The following is a 13,009-nucleotide window of genomic DNA, read 5'->3' as shown; positions in this document are numbered from 1 at the left end:
TAGTTTTTAGTCTTCAGGTACAACTGAAGAACTGAAATAATCATAATCTTATTTCAGACACGCTATCAACGGCCCAATTTTATTTACTTACTTAGGTCTTTAATAAGTTATTATTAATAATGTACTAAATACTCCTAATCCCGCTGCCCATGTTAATGCTAGAAGAACAGCATTACTCTTGAACCCAGATCTTCTCATGGGCTGGAGACTATCAGTGCAAATAGGAGTCTACTGGTTAATTAAGCTATTCAAACTTCAGAGAGTTACAGGTAATGAAAGTCTAGAATGCTTAATTGGAAAACCCACACCATGATTATTTGTACAGTTATCAGTTAACGAAGGTAAGTTTAACTTTTAATTATTTCAATTAAGTTATTTCTAGAAGACTTACTTAGAGAATTTTCTTATCTGTTCCATCAGTTAGAAAACATAGATTTCCAAGTGGGGCAATGTATAATGGGTGAAAGACCTAACGGTTTATATAATTAAACTGTTCTTTTTCACCATTATTCAAATTTTTTTTCTTTTTTTTTTTTAATTAATTTTAATTTATTTATTTATGGCTGTGTTGGGTCTTCGTTTCTGTGTGAGGGCTTTCTCTAGTTGCGGCAAGCGGGGGCCACTCTTCATCGTGGTGCGCGGGCCTCTCACCATCGCGGCCTCTCCTGTTGCGGAGCACAGGCTCCAGACGCGCAGGCTCAGCAACTGTGGCTCACGGGCCCAGCTGCTCTGCGGCATGTGGGATCTTCCCAGACCAGGGCTCGAACCCGTGTCCCCTGCATTGGCAGGCAGACTCTCAACCACTGCGCCACCAGGGAAGCCCCATTATTCAAATTTTGAGGGAACATTTATATACAGCTGAGCAATCATATCTGATACAAGGCTAGTACTATCAAACCTAAAGGGAAAAACAAATGATTTGACCAGGTGATTCACCAAGGGTCACTCTCATTAGCTCATATTTTTGGAAACTTAACAATCAAATTCCTATTTATGAGGATTTTCAATTATTTAGAAAATGTCTCCCCCCAAAATCAAGCACCAAACATTCCACCAAAATATCGCTCCTAAAACCCCCCAGTAAATCTTGGTTTCTGCACTAGCTGAAAGCTTTCTACTCAATAGCAGCTCTGGCTACCATCATGAGCCACAATTTATACATATCCAAAATTAAAGTCATTCATTTGCCTTGGTTTAGAAACCATGTGGACCCCCAAAGAGTTCTTTAAGCGAATGTAAGTATGTACTTCAAAAACGAAAACCAATCTAGTTAGTTTAATTTACTCTAGTAAATTAGATATTCTATCTGCCATAACTATAATACAGCCTGCAATCCCCATGATAATGAATACTTCTTTTGTTCTTTCAAATTAAGAGCAGAACATCATGTTATGTGCATTTAAACCTTTGGAAAACATAACTGTTGATGAAACAGTTTACTGAAATAATCATTGTTGATTAGAATTTGTTCAACATTACCTCTTGGAAATATCTGCAGAGGCTCTATTAACTGTCCATTTACTTGCTGTTCCATTACTGTGGAATAATACTGCAAAGAGATTATAGAAAGAGATTACTCAGTAATGTATGAATACTGGAACAGACACTTATGGGTTGTTTAATTCATAGTACTTTTGTAAATTACTGGTATATACATATCAGCCTCGAGAATTCTTTTTCCCTATTTGCACATCAAAATGACTATAGTGAATACTCAGGACTAAAAGTCCAGTAATAGTGTTATCCTCCATATTGTCATTTATCTTTAAGAGTAAAAAATGTTGATTAAGATTTTACGTTAGTATCTGATCTCTAGAAATGTTCTGAAAATGACATATATTAAAAATGACACAAGAACTTCCCTGGCGGTCCAATGGTTAAGACTTCGCCTTCCAATGCAGGGGGTGCAGGTTCGATCCCTGGTTGGGGAGCTACGATCCCACATGCCTCATGGCCAAAAAACCAAAACATAAAACAAAAACGGTCCACATTAAAAAAAAAAAAAAGAGTCTTATAAAAAAAATGTAAAAATAAATTAAAATGACACAAAAAGCATTTTAGTAGAAATTTCTCAAATTGCCTTTTGTTCTTTTTCCCTGGATTTTACAAAGCAAAATGGAGACGCCTCACATTTAGCTTGGACCTATATGCCAGTCAGTTAATCAAACATTATTCATATTTGTGTATAAAATGTACAGATAATGGAAATCAAAATCACAGAGACTGTGGAACAAGGAAACAAGATATGATCCATCCAAAGATGACAGGATTAATATGATGAAAAGGTAGTCCAGTTTCAAGCAAACATACCTTTCACGTTTTAGTCTTCTAAATACTTTAGTATAGATCAAATTTCACTTTAAAAATCTGGGCATGAAAAATTAAGTTCCAAGTTCAAAAAGCTTTCACACTCCATCATAAACAAGTTCATTCAGTAGGCTGTATTACAGTCTATCCCCATTTTCTTTAATATGCTAATTGGTGAGCATATGTCCACCTAACTTGCATGTGGCTTCTGTGCCCTAACTTTTTTTTTTTTTTTTTTGGCTGCACCACGTGGCATACGGGATCTTAGTTCCCTGACCAGGGATTGAACCCGCGCCCCCTGCATTGGAAGCACGGAGTCTTAACCACTGGACCGCCAGGGAAGTCCTTGTCCTAACTTTTTTTTAACACTTGACAAACAACAGTGATGTTCTTGGTGGAAAATATCAACGCTGAAAACCACTGATTTTGTGTTGTGAGGGGCTGTCACAGAGCAGAATTCCCCTTTAATACTTGTTGTTTCTATATTAAAAAACATAAGCACATTTTCTATTTAACTATCATATTTTCAGAAAATTCCTCCTTGATAATCATTATTTGCTGACATTCTTCAAAAGTTTCTTTCTAAAAAATATGTACATATATCTTTCTATTGCTTTTATGTAATAATTAAAATTACAAGATCAAGTTTATTTTTCCCTTATAAATAAAGGGGAGTTATAAAATTCTACATCATCTTTAGAATCACAAGTTAACAAGTCTAAGGCTCTTAGCCCTAAAAACAAAGTGAAAGTGTATTTTTGATGGCTATGGACTGATATAAGTATACCCTGCCTTCTGAGGACATTCAAACTGTATAGGAAACTGATCCTCTCCTTCTATAGATGTAAAAACGTATATACATAAAGCATAAACATGTGTGATACGCTCTCTGGAATACATACTAAGGCAAATGTCTTTCAGGAAACTATATTCCTTAAAATCACAGAAATATAGTGCTCGCCATTACTCAGGCAGTGATGACAAGTAAATGAAATATCAATCATGTAGGCTGTCAACCTTTTGGGACAGCAATAACTGTTAACAAGTAGTCTGGAAAAATTGTCCGAAAATGACTTGTCCTCAGCACACAAGTATTTGAGGTTTCATGGAAAATTAAGATGCCAGTGGCTATTTGGAACATTGCTCAGGTATTCTTTTTAATGGGAAATTTGCCGGTTATTGATCCACAGCATGTACCCTCTTGCTTCTGGAAGGCTGCAAGCAACTTTCCAATCAGTGGCTGTCAAAAAAATTACTGCCTTTTTATACTGATACAAGACAACAGCAGTGGTGGTGTTCTCCTATAGTTAATGCTTTTCTTTAATTAACTGCTATGTACAATAGGTTAGTAATTTCAGTTACTACTTTACCACAATCCTAGAAATCAAAACAAATAAAATATCCTTATACTTTATCTAACAAATTATTTACAGAGTTGTGTGAAACTGGTGCTTGGGGTCAAGTTTGAAAACAAATAACCTCAAATGTAAAGGGTCAGAACAGGTGCAAGGCATTTTTTTCCTACTATAAAACCTTGCATGCATGAAATTGACCTGTTTTCCAACTTTATTTATTTACCTCACAAAATATATAAATAAAAATGGTTTCCCTTTCATTTCAAATCAACTGGGAAACTATATATACTTTTATAATCATTGCAGGAATTTTTTAGCAATCTAAAAACATCTCTTTGTACAGTGATTAACACAGCCACGGTAATGATATTAAGTATGCCACTTGACAGTTTCTCCAAAGCAAGTAGTTATGATTTGTTTTTTGTTTTGTACAATTCTTCCAAATCCTAGGAACATTTTCTCCTGCTAAAATACTGGGTTTGATCTGTGTTCGTATTAACAGAGAATTTTGTTTCACACACCAAAGTAATTCACCATCAAGGACAAACTATAAAGGGTGGTAATTAAACCCATGGCATGGGCCCACTCTAGGCAACCGACCTCTCAGGAGCCGGCCTGGTGAGGGTCGGGGGGCCATCAAGGAGGCACTAGACCTAGGAGCTCAGGCCACTACTCACAAGGCATTCCCTAAGGAACAAGAATAAAACGTGGGCCATGTGCAATACCTCCTGGCACAGAGCAGTCCTGATGAGCCACAAGGCCTGTGCTGCCCAGTGAGATGAGCAAGGCACTTAGAGGAGTTACAGGCTCAAACCCTGGGGTCTCAGTACTGGCCACTTCTAGCTGATGATCTCAGTGAAGAAACGCTCACCTCACCTCAGTTTACTCAGCTGTAAAATGAAGGTGGTATGCACCCACAGGATTATTGTGAAACTCACATGAGAAAACATGAGAACACTTAATAAGCTGCAAAGCAAGTTCTTTTTTAGATCTTCATTCTCTCTCAGGGTTTTATATATTCTCCCTTTAAGGGGATATTTCCAATTTTGCTCTAAATAGTGATAAAATAAGCAATAATGACAAAGACAAGACTTCCACTAGATAAAAAAACAAAATGAAAAGACAACCAACCGAACCAAAGAAAAATCTAAATCTTTTACGCCAATATACTTAATATGGCTTGGACAGAAAAGTAACAAAGTGACAATGATAACATTAATGGAGCCATAATTTGACGTTATCCAAAAAGCTTCTTTGCTTAATCTCTATAATCCTATCCTGGCTTTCATTGCCCCTAACACAAAGTCCTGCACATAGTAGGTGTTTGATAAATATTTACCGATTGAAATGGAGTCCAATCCCGATTCTGCCACTTATTAACCTGTATAGTCTTCAGGAAGTCATTTAACCTTATCACTGAACTTTAGTTTCCTCTGAATGAGAGTAAAGATACTTACTCTATCTTCTTACTGTGAAGCTCAAAATTAAACTGCAGCAATAGAATTAGTGAAGGCATTTGTAAACTGTAATGATTAGTAGTTGAGGAATTTAAAAGTGAACCTCCTAGTAGTGAAACAATATTAAGCACAGCACTTTCTGAGTAGAAGTGTTATGGAATTTAAAAACACAAAAATGGTTATGTATAAAAAGTACAAACTGAACACGTTTGCACTCGAACTGAACACATCAGCAGCAGTTATAAAACATGTTTTCTCTGGTATCCCTAGTAGAATCCATTACATGCAGTAATTGCAGCAATAATCAATAAGCTAACTGAGTAAAAGATTAATCAGTTTTGTGATTGCTAATGGAATCTCCAGTACCAGACTCAGATTAGTTTCAGAGTCCCTCTGAGATGTTCTTCAAAATCCTTACACAATTTTAATAAGGATGTGACAAAGTTTAGCATAGTTATCCAAATATCTAATTAATTTGAAAGAGAGGGCCAGATTCAACAAGGGGATAGCAAGTACAATTTTTGGCTTTGTTCTGTTTGCAAGTTTATCATACAGTGTTCCTATTTGTTATGAACCTAATTTTAATTCTAACAGCACAACTCAATCAATAATGACATTTTTTTCTTCATGGAAATCTGCCATATAAAAACTTGAATTCCAAAACAGCACAGTTTAACTTTACAAGGCACAAGTTCTCTACTGAAAGGAGAGAAAACAGTGAGAGAGAGATACACAGAAACAACTACCACTTATTGAATACCTACTGTGTGTTAGGCTCAACACTGAAACCGAGCCCCCCAAACCCCCTGCCAAGTTTATGATTAACGTCTCCATCCAAAATTTTATTCCCTTTCTTGTCCTGCCCCCATTCTCCTCAGGATTGAGGAGTATCAAAGGAAAGGAGGGATTGAAACCAAGCAGGACCCTTCGGGGCCCTCCTGGGTACAAAAGCCCCTCCACGTCCCCCGTTTCTTGTTTGTAGAAAAAGGCTTTAGTCTCCTAGGCTTCCCTGAGTTCCAAAGAGCAGACTCAAGCAGTTAACTATTAGGACAACAGAGTCACAGGCCTCCTAATGCCTCCTCAGGGCATACAGATAACAATCTGATGCATATCTTTGAGTTGTTCTATAGAAACTAAGACTCCCACCCAGGTGGAGGGAGGATGGGACTACATGCTGACCACAAGCACTAGACCCCAGAGTGGTTGGAACCAGAAGGTTGTGATTCCTTAAACATCACCCTGTTACCTCACCACCAACCAATCAGAAGAAGGTCCACGAGCTGATCAGCTTCCTATGACCCTTTCCCCTCACCCTGTCTTTAAAAACCCTTGCCTGAAAGCTATGGAGGAGTTCGGGTCTTTGGAGCATGAGCTGCCCATTCTCCTGGCTTGGCTCCCTGCAGATAAACCCTCACTTTGCTGCAAACCCTGTTGTCAGAGTTTGGCTCTCTGCACCTCAGGCACACGAGCCCTTGTTCAGTATCAATACTAGATATTTACATTTATTCATCTAGTTTCTCACAACCCTATCCTATTCTGGGAGTATCATCACCCCTGTTTCACAGATGTAGCGAACGGTTTATCAGTCAACCAAGAAAAACACTTCTTTCATTCTAGTACATGCACTCAGAACATAAAATGTATGTTTGCTATTTGAGAGTCAAAAGGTAAGTTATCTCCTATTTCTCGTACCTCAAAACCTTTAACTAAAGCAGGCTACTGGGTGGACTGCTGAGCTGGTGGAAAGCTTCTTCATTCATATCTTGTGTGGGTTAGGCCATGTCACCTGATCTTTCAGAGGCTGGGGAAGGCAGCATGGTGTGATGCAGGTAACTGTGCTGGCTGGTGACTTCTCCCTCTTTCTTCAGCAACTCCCCCCGCCTGTCCACATTTTCCTCCTACCTCTCTTACCACTCTACTCAGCTTCCTGTAAGTGGTTCTCTCCCCATCCCTTCTTTAAATGCTCACGTTCCCCATGGTTTTTCATCAACCTTCTCTTTTTATTTTGTACTCTCCCGGAGTTAACTTCAGCCACTTCAAAGGTTTCAATTACCAGAGGAGTCACTGAGACTAATTAGGAGCTGATGAATCACAAACTTTTATTCCCAGCCCAGATTTCTCTCCTAAGATTCGGAACATACCCAACTGGTTGTCCAGAGGCCCCTCAAATTCAGTAGGTCCCTACCTCTCCCACCCCCACCTCATGCCCTAGGCCTGTCTTCCACCACATGGGTTCACTATCCAGATGAATGAGATCACCATGACCTAGCTTCCCAAACCAGTTATCTGGGAGTCGTCCAGACCATCTCTCTTTCCTTCTTCCCCACATCTCATCAATCACCAGTCTTATTAACTCTACATTTTCCCCAGTTCTCAAATCCTCAAGCTAGGGCCCTCCACGATCTAGCCCACCTGCCTTCCCAACCTCATCTCATACCCTCCCCCCACTGTCCACGCCACACTCATCATGGGTAGCTCCTCCTGAATGCACCAGGCATCCTTTCACCTGGGCCTTTAAACACTGTTTTCTCTGCTCAAACACCCTTCCCAGTCCCCTTGTCCTCACCTACTCCACCTAGACACCACTCTCTCCAGGAAGCCTTCTCTGTCCCCAGAGCTAGATCAGGTGCTCCTTTTTTGTGCTCACAGAACACCTAATGTTTAGGCATATGACAGCATTTATCACTGTGCCTGGTAATTCTGAGTCTTTCTCGTCCTCCCACACCAAACACTGTTTCCTTTTTTGTTAACTTCCCTGACTGGAGCATGAGCTCCTTGAAAAAGTGAACTATATGCTCACTGCACCTCCACCAACTAGCATAGGGCTTGGCCAGAGAGTTGCCATCCCATAAATATTTAATGTGTGAAAAACTGGCTGTATGAATAAGTGAGCAAATCAGTGAATGATCTCAGGTCCCAGCTCTACATAGCTGTATGACCTTGAGAAAGGAATCCAATTTGTTTGTGCCTCAGTATTCTCGGCTGTAAAAATGAGAAAAATAGCTGCCTTGCTCACCTCATAAAGGTGTTAGGAAGATCAAAATCACAGAAGCTGGTATATGGAAACTTTTTAATAAAGTACTTGAAAAACATCTTAAAATAGGGCACAGGGCTGCGAATCTCCCACTTCCAAGCAATAGTACATAGAAGAAAAATGGCCATAACGATAGGGTGACACAGAAACCACTAAACGAGAACACTGAAATGTTTAGACCAAGTACAGAGGCAGAATTTAACTAATTGTTTATCAAGGCTGAGTCAGTATCTCCTCCCCTTCCCTCAATTACTACAGTACTATAAGTAATAAAATAAGTAAAAGGGTACTGTAAGGAACATTGTCTGTTTCTCTTTCTGGAAGTTCATCAAGGGCATGGACCATGTCTTGTGCACTTTATTATCTCTTATGGAAGAGGTATTAACCTGGGGTCTATATGGGCCTGGGAGATCCTTGAAATTCCTGAACTTCTAGGTGAAATGTTGCACTGTGTGAATTTTCTGGGAAAAGAATAAACAACTTTCCTCACATTTTCAAAAAGCCCTGTGTCCCCAAAAATCTAAGAAACTACTGCCGTAGAACGCCTAGCACCATGCCTCACACATAATGGCTGCTCCACAAGGTTTAAGGGAAGGAGGCAAATAGGAATTAATACAGACGTGGTGACTAGGTACTCTCATTGGTTATACATTCTAACTTACTCAGTGGCAAGCCTTACGTATCAACTCACATCAAATCAGGCTTATTTATTATTCTTCTATACATTTATAACAGAAAGGTTTCTTAAATCTCTCCTTAGCATGCTTTCTAACAGACAACATAAACAGTACAGTATGAGGAATATACTTATAAAGAATGAGCATGCTGGCTTTTCCCTACTAATGATAAAACTTTCAAATTCTTGTTTTGTCAATATTGCAAGCATACCCCGTTATATGTAGCTCAGTCAGTAATTACAGCAATAATCAATAAACTAACCAACTATTTGCAGTCCATAGTTAACTTATTAGTTTTCCTAGTGAAGAACCCAACAATTTTAACTCTGTCAAATGGCTACAAATTCAATTACAACACTACTCAGATGTGCCATCAGTTATACCTCCTTTCAATTACTTCTCATACTTTACATTAAGAGGCATCCCCTCTGTGACGCTGGTCTCTTAAGAAGCACACAACTGAAGCTAATATGAAGCTAATCTATTTTGAATACCAAATTAATAACTATATTTACTTACCTGGCTTCAGGTCCTCCCACTCCTCGATAACTCATTGCCCCTGCCTTGAGGTGACTACAGCGTGCACATGCTCTTCCTTAATGACTCTAGACCAAGGGTCCACATATGGTCATGGATTGATTAGATGATGAGACAGAAAATCACAATGAAAAGTCTTCCAGTGAAAAGGTCAGCAGGAAACAACTCTGAGGCCTCTTTATAGGTTAATGTTACTGTACTTATGTATTTACTAGTGATTTGAAAATGAAACAGACAGTGAGTTGGCCAAGTTTAATGATAACACTATTTGTTTTGGACAGTAAAACTGTAAAGGATGTTAGGGAGCTCCAGATGGTCTTAAAAGAATGGAGGTTTGGATAGCCAACAGCAGATGAAATTCAACTTGGCTAAGTTTAAGGTGACGTGCACTGGCAGAACGAGTTTAAATTTGTATTCAGCAATGGGTCCAAACCTTGCAGGATCCCCTCAGCTGAAGCTTTCACAGTCATCACCATCACCATGGTTAGCTTGAGGCACTGTCTACAGTGACCTTTCACCTGATTTCTAAGTTGTACCAATTCTGCCATACTTCCAAAGTAGGAGAAGTTTAAATAGCTTCAGGGAACCTACAACTTAAATAAAACAGGACCATCAGGTCATGTGGCCAGCAGGCCAAACGGAACATTCCCTTACAAATAAACTACTTTATTTGGCCAGTTCCAATAGTGTTCAATAAAGATCCAGCCTACTGCTCAAATGCTGTTAAAAAATAATTGAAAAGGTAGTGAGGAATGAGTAAAGAACATATATGTAACAGAGAAACATATATTAAGAGAGAAACAACTTGTTTTGAAATTTCCAATTACCTCAATTTACACCTTTTTGGACATATTATATTCCTAGGTTGATAATTTACCTGAATTCCTCTAACTTTACTGTATTATAGCAAATTTATATTCATCTTTCAGATATACGTAGAAAATACACCTCCTGTTTCCAGTAAAACTGGCCCTAAGAGAACAGGTTCATTAGGAGCTGCCAACAAGAGCCTAACACCTTGGTTATGCCCCACAAAAATCCTACTGCTAGAGGTCCATCATTCCCTCGCACCCCATCTCTCTCCGGAAGAGAAGCCCCTACCATAGCCACCAAAGGGCTAATTGATGTCCTACATTTTTCTGCCCCCTCATGCCAGCTGCCTCAACATAGGACCCCAGAGGGATCAACCTGTAGTCCACACTGAGCCCTCCACAGAGACGGAGCTGAACTGGGAGCACAGCCATGTTAATGACAAAATACTGGTGGTTCAAAGCACCCAGAATGCCCTGATGCCACCTGGCTGAGGTCTGCTTGTGCTGTCTCTTCGTTTGCTTCCATGAGCTGCATAATAAACTGATGCAAATTTCAGTCTGCTTCTGCTTCTTGCTAGCACAGACGTCCCAAGATATTTCACAAGAGGGGCTAAATAAGGGGCTACTACATTCTTATCACTATTTCAAGGGCATCCATATGACCCAGACAACACAGAGAAGAGAGTTAAAATAATCTGCCTGAAAAAAAGTTTCATTCTTTGACTAGGATGAGAAAACAGAACATAAACTTTACTTACAGCTTAGAGCACATCACTATTTGAGTGAAAAAAAAAAAAACTGAATAATTTCCACAACTATTTATTTATTTCATTCAGTTTTCCTGTCTCACTCTTTTCACTGTTTCTCCACCCTGCCAGGAGAGTATCGAGTATTATCACTTGTTTAGATGGATCGTGCTGAATTAGGGGACTAATCACTCACTGAAGACCGAGATGACTATACCAAATACAAAGTTAAGTTCAAAGTAGGACCTACTTAAAATGGAGCATGTTTAAAAGCACCATGTGGAAAATAAGCTTCGAATCTCTGCTCTTTAAAGAAAACTTCCTAATAGTAAAGGCTCTGAGGCTATTAAATATTCAGCAACTAAGTGGGCAACAAATTCTGTGGTAAAATTCAGCCTTGTAGGAAGGACAAAATCTTGAAAACTTCAAAAGCCCACAGAGTATTTGTTTGCATTCCTTTTCAAACTCAGGTACACTAACATTCTAGTAAATAGCATTATTTTTTGCTACCAGGAAAACAGTAGTATTTGCAAAGCTTCTTCTGCAGGATCTCAATAAATGCCAAAACAAAAACATCACTTAAAACCACCAGGAGGGAAGACTGGACGTCCAAGACCTAGGTCTGTGTCCAAGTCTTCCCACTCATTAGCAATGTGACCGCAAACTGAATCTGAGCTCGTTGGGCCTCAGATTCCTTATCTGTAAAATGAGACAGTTGGACAAGACCTCTAATGTTCCCTTCCAACTCTCCTTGAGCAACTATGATTTTTGAGGCAGTCTCCAAGTTATGCATGCTAGGATAAAGCCAATCATATCCCAATTTACAAGGTGCTACAGAGGTCAAAAAGTATTTTCCCTCATGGTACCCAACATCTAACAAGGTACACTACCGTCAAGTATACCAAAGGGAATACTTACACTCCAATAAAACACAAGGTCCCTGCCATAATGGGAGGCATTACAGTTAAACTCATCCCATGCTCTTCCGGCAATGTGGAGAAACGGTATAAAGAGAGAGAACCGGCAAAATGAAGAAACTTATTCTTATTAATACTGTGCTCTACTCATATAAGCCTCTCAGTATTGAGAGAACTAGGTGTAATAAATCCTTTACTAGCCACAGGATTTAGCAAAAACAAATAGGAATCCACTTACAAAAGCAAGATGTACTGCTGAGTTTCTTGATGAAAGGTCACCTAAAAGCAGAGGTTAACATAAAAATAACCTCCTCCTATAACTGGGTCTCAGTGATAAATAAAGCTTATGATGAATCAATAAATAAGGCCCAGCACTGTTGTGCTTGATGCTATAAGGAAATGAGGCCAGCACTACCATACAACAATTACAAAAAGATGGAAGGAGAAAAGCAGTATACTATCTTCAGTCTTTCTGGAAAATGAGAGAAGACAAGAACAACAAAAAAATTTAAACTACTTTAAGGGAATATTTAACAGAGTCCTTTAAATAATTAGCAATGATCAGGTATTTAGTTTTCAGAATATGTAGGTTGGCTGTATTTTTTTCCTAGTAAAGCATTTCAAATTCTAATTAAAAAAATACTTTATGGAGAAATTAAAAAGATACAATAGCGTCAGAGGACAAGCCATGATCCCAGAAGTAGAATATTCTAACAACATAACTTACAAGAAACTACGCTATAAAAACAGATTGTTGATTAACACAAACTCATAACAAAATGCAGAGAGCGATCACAATGGTGCTGTAATAACACTTGGCTGCTGAATTCTCTCAATACATTAAATATCTCCTTGGAGACCAAATTACTTTACATTTTCTTAAAAGACAATTTATTATAGCTTTGTTTTCTTCTCATTATCTCTTAAAAATATATCTAATGAAGAAAAGAATACAACTTCTAAATAACTTACATAAAATGGTACTAATGTGTGACAACAGACTTTGGTTTACTATGTTGGTTATTATTTAACAGCACACAACAACCTATTGTCATGACAAATCCTTACCACAATGAGACATTCCATGTGTCACATGTATCAAAATCCACTGTATGCCATTATTATGGCACACATAAAATTAACAGCCTAAGGCTGCTAGCAATTTAA

At 38.6% G+C, this 13,009-nt stretch overlaps 1 protein-coding gene across 6 annotated transcripts in view; it reads right to left on the bottom strand.

The window, feature by feature from the left end:
- MAP2K5 (mitogen-activated protein kinase kinase 5) overlaps positions 1-13,009 on the bottom strand; it is a 263,618-nt gene that overhangs the window by 226,493 nt on the left and 24,116 nt on the right. For 5 of the 6 annotated variants that reach the window (XM_082383386.1, XM_082383387.1, XM_082383388.1 and 2 more), the window contains one exon: positions 1,480-1,549. In XM_082383386.1, coding sequence (XP_082239512.1) covers positions 1,480-1,549 — 70 coding nt within the window. Of the gene's footprint in view, positions 1-1,479; positions 1,550-7,786; positions 7,806-13,009 lie in introns of those variants that run through there. The other variant, XM_082383391.1, reaches the window with a different exon arrangement.

This window comes from Balaenoptera borealis, assembly GCF_965194805.1.
Source record: "Balaenoptera borealis genome assembly, chromosome: 3".
Lineage (NCBI taxonomy): Eukaryota > Metazoa > Chordata > Mammalia > Artiodactyla > Balaenopteridae > Balaenoptera > Balaenoptera borealis.
Note: the sequence above shows the minus strand (reverse complement) of the source record. Positions and strands in the feature narration are given on the sequence as shown.